Source organism: Oryza glaberrima, chromosome 10, assembly GCF_000147395.1.
Source record: "Oryza glaberrima chromosome 10, OglaRS2, whole genome shotgun sequence".
In the NCBI taxonomy this organism is placed as follows: Eukaryota; Viridiplantae; Streptophyta; class Magnoliopsida; order Poales; family Poaceae; genus Oryza; species Oryza glaberrima.
This window is the reverse complement of record NC_068335.1, coordinates 9,509,672-9,518,548: the sequence shown is the minus strand read 5'-3', so window position 1 is coordinate 9,518,548 and position 8,877 is coordinate 9,509,672. Positions and strand designations below refer to the sequence as shown.

General features: G+C 45.7%; 2 protein-coding genes across 2 annotated transcripts; both read left to right on the top strand.

Moving 5' to 3' along the window:
• The first annotated feature begins 815 nt into the window (after positions 1-815).
• Positions 816-2,687, top strand: LOC127786265 (uncharacterized). Its single transcript, XM_052313603.1, has 4 exons — positions 816-946; positions 1,695-1,868; positions 1,936-2,097; positions 2,381-2,687. Exons 1-4 carry the CDS (start codon positions 816-818, stop codon positions 2,685-2,687), a joined length of 774 nt encoding a protein of 257 aa, XP_052169563.1.
• A 1,705-nt stretch (positions 2,688-4,392) lies between these two features.
• LOC127785816 (uncharacterized) lies at positions 4,393-8,580 on the top strand. Its single transcript, XM_052313200.1, has 5 exons — positions 4,393-4,678; positions 5,020-5,715; positions 7,615-7,695; positions 7,781-7,885; positions 8,380-8,580. The coding sequence occupies exons 1-5, from the start codon at positions 4,496-4,498 to the stop codon at positions 8,578-8,580; spliced, it is 1,266 nt and encodes a 421-aa protein (XP_052169160.1). The 5' UTR covers positions 4,393-4,495.
• Positions 8,581-8,877: the final 297 nt, after the last annotated feature.

The window sequence follows — 8,877 nt, the reverse complement described above, 5'->3', positions numbered from 1 at the left end:
AAATATAGATATAGGTGGATCACATCACACCCTTGGACCCGTCAGGTCTACGGAATAGCATAGGTGATGTTTGGATCCAGGAACTTATGTTTAGACCCTATATTTAGACACTAATTTAGATTATTAAATATAGAGTACTTACAAAACTGATTATATAGATGGAAGCTAATTCGCGAGACAAGCTTTTTAAATCTAATTAATCCATGATTAGAGAATGTTTACTGTAGCATCACATAAGCTATTCATGGATTAAATTACACTCAATATATTCGTTTCGCGAATTAGTTCAAGATTATGGATGGTTTTATTAATGGTCTACGTTTAATATTTATAATTAGTGTCCAAACATCCAATGTTTTAGTCCCATAAAAACAGGGTCCTAAGCTTTGTTTTCAAATGTTTGTGCCGGATGGAAAGTTGAAGCATATTTGTGTGTCGGAAAGTTTTGAAAATAGGGTGGCTCAATTTACCGTCTTGACCATAACCAGAATTGCTACCCCATGGGATTTCAATAAATATGGCAACAGTCCACGGAGTGGGCTAGAGATGTGACATCCATCATCTATGCTCAACAAACATCTACAGGGTGTGAAAATGGGAAAAATCTGCACACACGCAGTTTGATGGGGGGTGAACGGAATCTCTATAGTGTGCGGGGTATGGAGGCATGGGGTGATTGGGGGGGGGCATCCTATATAAGATGGAAACGCTACCTTCAGAGTCCTCGACCCCCACCGTCTCACGACCCCCCCTCCCCCGTCCTCATTGGTCGGATACCCCAATTGGATCTCTGTTCGGGTGTGTGCCATCGTGATATGGACAACCCCGAGATAGAGCACGCCGCATCGACGCCGAGAGGTGGTATACCGTCCACACCACCGGGAGCAAAAATCGCGGCGATAGCTATTGCTGATGAGCAACCGCCGGCTCCGGCGCGTAGTGACAGGTATTGCAGTCGATACCACTTAGTAGCATGCCGCGACAGTAATCATCCCATCTTCTCCCTTCAGCACTCGTTTGTTAGCGATGTAGCCACGGAAATGTCTTCCACGGAGGGGCAGTTTGCTTGAGGCTAAAAACTGTGCCTAGCATGGTCTTTCTGGTCGGGAAACTATGTATTGCAGTCTTTATTTCATCTAACAAAAAATGCAGTATGACCTGCGCATTGATCGCTTGTATGTTTGCTGTTTCGGGATATTATTATGTGCCATTATAATATCAATAAGTGTTTTTGCACGTGCATATCGTTCTAACAGTGGACACATGAACAACGTTGGGTCCACCCATCAAATTCAGAAATGCACATGGTGATCTGGACCCTTCCCAATGCATGGCCCTGTTTAATAAAAGAAATAAAAAACAATTTCACTAGATCTTCGCCCATATATGAAGAAACATACATACCATGCAGCACCCCTGCTTGTATCTGATTACAGTCAATACTTCTATATTCGTTCGTCCTAATAGTACTCTGATGTTCTAATGGATAAGTCTAGTTACATTCTACCATTGCGTGAGATAAAAACATGGTTCTAATCAACGTATAATACAAAACCGCACGCTTTGTCTAAATTCACGGGGTTTCCTGACAGGGTCTCATCTATTATGAACAAGCGGTGTCGGACGCATGCGCGTAGCTGCAGACGTCATGTGTCGCCCCGTGTCGTGCTGAGTGCAGGCTTTCAATTTCGCAGGGTGACTGAGGGGACGATGCCATGCATGTCTAATGTCCCGGTTGGTGAAGCCATGGCCTCGTGCAATCGATCTGGTAGTACTCGACAAGCGGCGAGCCCCACGCCGACGCCGTGCAATCCGCCTCCGCCGCGGCAGGCAGCTAGCGAGCTCGCTTGCGGTGCCGAACCTCCGAGGTGCATGATTCAATCACTCACTCCGAGCTTTCAAAACGAACTCTTCTCCTTTGTGAATTTCTTGCAGGGTGCTCGGCAAACGGGCAAGGAAGGACATCGCAGAAGGCTGTTCTCCCTCCCCTACGGCTACCCGTGCCATGCGCGCCGGTGTCGATGACAGCATGGAGATGCACACTGGCGAGTTTGCGTCGGACGGTGTGGATGATCCACAACAATGTACGCCGCGTAGGTATGCCCTGCTTGCTCTTGCAACAGTAGTATTTGTTTACCGGATGAGCAACGACAAATTCCTTTGATTTTTTTGCATGCACACTATCTTGGGGGGGGGGGTGTGGTGGGTTGGCTTCTTCCTAGTTTCGCTTGTATACAAAAACTAGCAATCATGCTTCCAGAACGTGTTTTGTCGCAATGTTTAACATCCAGAGCAAAAAATACACTACATTTTCCACTATAGTTTCCCGAGCATCATCCATTTTTCGATGGATGCTAACTGATCGCTGCTTACAACGCAGGACGCCCCACGGGCGCACGGGTACGCCCGCTCGATTGTACGCCCCAGGTAGGGTGACAGCCATGGAGCAATCAATGAGGGAGTACGCAATCGCCCGTCGTGGGTACGTGTTTGACCCCCGCCAGGGGATTGAGTTCGACTTACTTAGCGAGGCATACGACTTCTACAATCTGTACTCGTTCGAGTGTGGGTTTGGAATCCGACGTGGGAAGAGCTATACCAACACGAAACAATTCAGGAATTGGCAACAGCTTGTATGCGGCAGAGCGGTACGTGCATGCTTAAAGCATACCCAATTGTATTTCTAGACTTTAAACATTTTTCTTCGCCCGCTTGCAGTGTAATAAACGCCCGTTTACTCTTCAGATCGCCGGCTATTTTTTGGGGCTCGAATACTAACTTATTCAGCCTGACATACGTTGGTCTATTTTTTTTAGGGCAAGCCGGAGAGAGTGAACTCGTCGTCAAGCAGGTGTGGATGCAATGCATTGCTTTACTTGAAGAGGACGGACGACGATGGCTGGTATGTTGCCGAGCACAGGGCGGAGCACAACCACGCGCTATCGGACTCATGTGGTGAGAAGATTAATTGGCCATCTCACAGCCGAATAGATATTCATACAAAAGGTTTGATCCGACACTTGCGAGACAACAACGTTTCGCTTGGCAAGGTATATGCCATCATCGCGAGCTTCTTTGGAACTGTTAGAGACATCCCATTCAACAAGCATGCACTCCGCTCGTTGTGCCATCAAATGGCACAACAGCAGGTCGACGATGACATACGTAAGACTATGTCTTTGTTTAATGAAATGGCTCGTACAGACCCACACTTCTCATACAGGGCAGACCTTGATAGCGAGGGCCGCATACATACACTGCTGTGGGCCGATGGTAGAAATAAGTTCAACTACAAGTGCTTTGGCGACGTGGTTACCTTCGATACAATGTATAGAAATAACCTCTATGACATGCCATTCGGTCTTTTTGTTGGCGTGAACAATCATTTCCAAATGTGCATATTTGCAGGTGTCTTGTTCCGGGAGGAGACCGTAAATGCGTTCAAGTGGGCTTTCAAGGAATTCACTTCGCTGATGGGTGCCGGCCCACCGAAAACCATACTAACAGGTGCGAGTTTCTTCCTTTGTTTTTACGGTAAAATGTGGCTACATGTGTGCCATTTGTCACATGATTGTGATTAGTGATGTTAGCTAAACACAACAGTCGCATTATCATGTGTACTTGCTGTGTACTGTTTGCTTCGTTAATTCAGCATGTGTGCCATGTGTATCACTAAGTGTTGTGTTTCTCTACATACATTGCTTTACTTACACCTGTACTAGGCACCTGGATTTTTTTTCCTATAGTTTTGCCTTTATGTAATATAGTTTTGCTTTCATGCACCTCGAGTTGTTGGCGATGACTCTTCTTCAAATGAAACAGACCAATGTACTCAGATGGAGTTGGCAATCGAGGCTGTGTGGCCTGACACAACACATCGCTGGTGAAAGTGGCATGTGATCTGTAAGGCGCGGGAAGGGCATGGTCCGTGTTTCTGTAAGCAGCACCCGTTCAGAGCTGAATTCACGAAGCTAGTCAATGGCATGTACACCACTGATGAGTTTGAGAGCGCTTGGCCATGCCTTCTAGAACGGTACAACCTCACAGGCAACAAGTTCCTTACTCAGATTTTCGAGAACAGAAAACGGTGGGCCAAGCCATACTTTGCCAGGGAGTTCTATGCAGGGAAAACTAGCACGCAGCGCAGTGAGTGCGCAAATCATCTACTGAAGAAGCTTATATCAAAGAATGCTCCAATGCACTTGTTTGTCTCGCAGTACTCCAAGCTATTGGCTGATCGTGATGCCCAAGAGGACCGTGAGGTGCACGTGACAAAACAGGCTAGTGAGTTTCATTCGTTCGATACCAAATTTTTACCTCCCAGTCGTTGTGCCTTATCAATGCTTTTTTGTTTTTTTCCCTATGTCACCGCCCAATATATTTCTTACAGACACCACGCGTGTGCAGCACGGGCTACATATTTGAGTAGCACGCGACATCGGTCTACACGCGAGCAATCTTCACACTGTTCGTTAAGGAAACACGGAAGTCAGGGATGTTTTACGTAACGAACACGATCGGTGTCACTGAGTTCACTATGAAGCACATTAGAAGTGACGATCTTGAGAGATGGCAGAAGGCATTGTTCAAGGTTACTGTGATTGGTGAGATGGCCAGGCTGACGTGCGAGTGTGGGATGTGTGAGCACATGGGATTGCTATGCCGTCACGCAATCCGGGTAAGTTAAAAAATACAGTGTCTCCTAACTTGCTGGTGTGTGCTATTTTGTTTGTTACGTGCTAAACAGTTTACCATGCATGCAATTTTTTTCCACGGGGAGGGGGGGCAGTTGTGGCCACACAACTCTATAAAATTGTCCACTGATAAAGCTGGAATCTTCTGACATAACACCAGAAAAATGAATTCTGTAAAAAGTTGAATAACATTCAGTCTAATGGGTGCATGTATCTGTTTTAAAAAAATAGTGCTTTTTTAAACTACTCAGTTTTTATGCAGGTTATAATAACAGTGCTTTCTTTGGCCATTGCATCGATCTCATCTTCTGTTTGTTTTATGCAGGTTATAATACATCTTGGCGGGCAGCGTATCCCGGATGGTAATTTAATGAAGAGATGGACAACAGGTGCAAGGGATGTTCTACCACCGCACATGGCAGCTTACAGGTCCGAGGCAGGTTCCATGCAATCCAAGACGTTCCGTCACAACGTGCTTTACATGGCGGCACTAGAGCTTGTGCAGCAGGGGGACCTGACGGTGGAAAACTTCCATTCCGCTATGGAGGGAATAGCAGAGTTGAAGAGGAAGCTTGCCAGTGCACAGCCACGTAGCGCGTCGACTGAAGGCACGAACGATAATAGTCTAGGGCAAAGTGATGACACTCCAGCACCTGGTGTCCCACCCACATCTGAGCAGTCATGCATGGTGTCTAGTGCCCCCACTCCAACTACTGTTGAGCAAAACTCCCCTGCTCGTAATGGTGTACCAATTCAGCCTCCCGAACCGAGGCGCCGCAGGGGTCGCCCTACAAACAGTCGTCTGAAGCATCCAGCTGACAATCCAAAGAGGGTTGCACGTACAAGGTTTTGCAAAAAGTGCAACAAACCTGGACACAACAGCGCCACATGCGTCGACGGTGAACGGAACAATGAAGCAATGGCTTCTGGAGCCTTGCACGTAGAGGCCAGCAAAGGACAGACCCATGAAGCGCTGGCTTCTGGTGCCTTGCACGTGGATTCCAACAAGGTGCACACCAAGGTTTGCTCTAGGTGCCACATAGCAGGACACATGAAAACGACTTGTGGCAAGACATCGTCTTATGTAAAGCAGGGGAAGTGCAAGTCAAAAACCCAATGAGGGGCTGCTCTTATAAGCTTTGTCCACCTAGTAATAATGTGTTTTAGTATCCATAAAAGTTGTGCTGAGCAATTGGCACTAACTACGTGTATTATTTCTGTGTTGAACTGGGCTCTTATTAGCTAAGTCCACCTAATTATCGGATGTGTAATATTTATGTGTTTACTTTGCATGTGTTGTAAAATAAGTCTCGAGCGTGTTTATCTAGCGTAGTAAAGAAATCCTCATTCTCCAAGCATTTCACGCTGTGACTGTTGAAGCATATATGATATTTTGTTGAAGTAGTACTACTACAAAAAGGCTAGGCTAGCTACTCTCCTAGCTGAAGTACCGATGGAGCGTATAGGTTGCAGCTTAAAGTCACTTTCTTAACTTTGGCAAAGTACTGCTAGTAGTACTACCGCTGCTTCTCTATGCACAAATGTACTCCCGCCGTATAGTTCACCGATAGAGTGCATAGGTAGCAGCTTTCGGTTGTAGTACTAGTAGTAGTAATACTACTTCTCTATGCACAAATGTGCCTTGCTTTTTTCGTGCCAGGAAGCTCGAGTCTTTGTCGTGCCGCTCTTGATGATGATCGTAATCTCAATTATACTCCCTCCATTCCAAATTGATCTACATATTTTATAGGTACAACAAGACCGAAAAGCTAATAACTCTCTCATACTATATTTACTCTAGCAACAAACTTTATACATGCACCATCCCCACTATTCCCTAGCCAATAGCAAATTAAGATATTGCGTGTGGGTTATAAATACTTATGTGCATAGATGCGTGCATCAATGTCTACTTACTCCAATGCACAAATAACGAATAGACTTAATGAATGAACACAAATATGTAGATCATTTAGGAATAACCTCAAAAAAACTATATGTAAATCAATTTGGAATGGAGGGACTAGTTTACATACGTCCCGAGCTCGTCTCGAGTTTATACTTGGTTAACCCTCGGACGTACCACAACCACGTTGCCGTCCGACCGTGAAATATAAATTTATCGAAAAAGACGTTCAGGGCTAGTGAAAATGGATGCCCGACCGATAACTCATCACATAATAGGTGGTGTCTGTATCTAATGAAAATGAAGATACAAATAAAGTGTTTCACGTGAAACGAGATGGTATTAACGTGTGATTAATTGAGTATTCATTATTACAAACATGGAACCCTAAACCCTAAACCATAGACCGCTGATATCCATGTAGCACCGTTTTAGCAGTTCGAAAAGCGTGCCACGAGTTTCCAAAAGTTTAACCAACTTTTGTTGGATAAAAACAAACATAGCCATACTCTCTTCGGCAGGAAAAATTGTAACACACAGTGAAACTAGGGGGATGGATGATGTATATTCCAGATTTCCAATTCACACAAAGGGACTGACCCGCTACCTGCATAAAACCCCGCTTTGCCAGTGTGCAAACCCACTATCTGCATAAAACGGGATGTGATTTTTTAGTAATGCAAGTGGGTAGACCGACTACCTGTATAAAAACCTATTTGTTAGTTCATCCCTAACATGAAATTACAAATTTCACGAAAAATAAATTATCAAACGGTGAACAGCGAATTATTTTCTAAAGGTATTAGTTGGGGGGGGGGTTATACTCACCATCTGGTGAAGTAGGCCCCACGGGCATGCACTGCAGATGGGCCTATAGCAGCTCTCTATATATGGTACATTTGGAGATGTCCAACACCAATGCCAAGAACATTTCAAACCCAGCCGTCCACCTGCTCTCTCACTCACCCCACACAATACTCTTCGCCATTTTCCGTTTTCCCTTTGCTTCCTTAGTTCTCAACAATGGCAACAAGTGGCGACGATGGCGAGCGCAGCTCAACCGGCAGCACCGGCATACATGATTCCGGCGCTACTGTAAGGGTCTTGTTGTGCTACGTTTGCTAGTGACACTTCTAGCTTCTCTCTCACTTTGCTTTCTTGTTTCTCTCTTTTTATGCAGGAAACGGACTCATTCTTCGCCTTGTTTGCCAATGACACTTCTAGTGAGGATGTGAATGGTGTGGTGGCTAACCCATTTGGCTCCAGCGAAGAAGCACAGGCACAGGTTGTGTAAGCGAAGGTGATCCTCCAGTGATTTGGCGATTTCTTGTTGGTGTTTGACGCTCTTTTTTTTTCCTAACGCTGCTACGCATGGGTCATCCATTCATGGATACACAGCAGACGACGAGGCAAGCGACGCATCGAAGCCCAGCCGGTCGGTGAATATGGCTGATGTTGCAGCAGATGGATCATTCGAGGTCGGTCAAGCACCAACTCCTCATGTAGACATGAGCCCTGAGGTGATTGGTCTTCTTACATTTCTTGTTTCCGCCCTACTCGCAAGTGTTTTTGCCGGCTCCTGCATGTAATGAGTTGATGCTTGTTTTCTGCCCCACCCCACTCCCCCCACTACGTTCGCCATCACCATGCCGCTATCGCCGTTGACAAGGAGAACGAACACGCGCCGGCCGTGCGGGCGGCGGCGAACCCACCTGCCATGTGGCTGATGCACGAAGAGGTGCGAACTGACCGGTTTTCCTGCTAATGTGTTTTCCGTAGGGAGGCATCCACGCAGAAGAAAGATTGCTGGAGATAACCGGTGAAGTGGACCCGACGAAGGAAGCAGATCGACTGTGCAACACTGTTTTAGCTATGGACGAGGGGGCACTTTCACTCGAAAGTGGGACGAACAGCCGCTCCGATGAAGACAAGATTCCATCCAGCGGCGCCGTGTCCAGCAAACGCCGCCGCTTGTTCTGATCATCCTGGCCTTGGCCATGCTAAGCACTTGTTCGGTGTTTAGGGTTAGCCTAGTTAAAAGTTTGCCCTACTTTTGTGCTAATGTATTATATATATGTCATTTGTTCACTAATACATTAAAATTTTGTAAAACTTGTTAGAATAACACCTATTGATTGCATTATCACTTAAACTCCACATATAACCATAACCTTCAGTCCTAGCCCTAGAAACAATATGACTATATCACTTCATATGTGAGTTATGATGCTACTATGATGCCATGTTGCTTAGCCATGCTTAGTATGTGTAATACTT

Coding starts and splice junctions, on each gene's coding strand:
- LOC127786265 (XM_052313603.1), top strand. CDS start 816: ATGGACAACCCCGAGATAGAGCACGCCGCATCGACGCCGAGAGGTGGT. Junction 1,869..1,935: donor TGCGGTGCCGAACCTCCGAG/GTGCATGATTCA, acceptor AATTTCTTGCAG/GGTGCTCGGCAAACGGGCAA. Junction 2,098..2,380: donor CAACAATGTACGCCGCGTAG/GTATGCCCTGCT, acceptor CTTACAACGCAG/GACGCCCCACGGGCGCACGG.
- LOC127785816 (XM_052313200.1), top strand. CDS start 4,496: ATGTTTTACGTAACGAACACGATCGGTGTCACTGAGTTCACTATGAAG. Junction 5,716..7,614: donor CCAACAAGGTGCACACCAAG/GTTTGCTCTAGG, acceptor TTGCTTCCTTAG/TTCTCAACAATGGCAACAAG. Junction 7,886..8,379: donor GCGAAGAAGCACAGGCACAG/GTTGTGTAAGCG, acceptor TGTTTTCCGTAG/GGAGGCATCCACGCAGAAGA.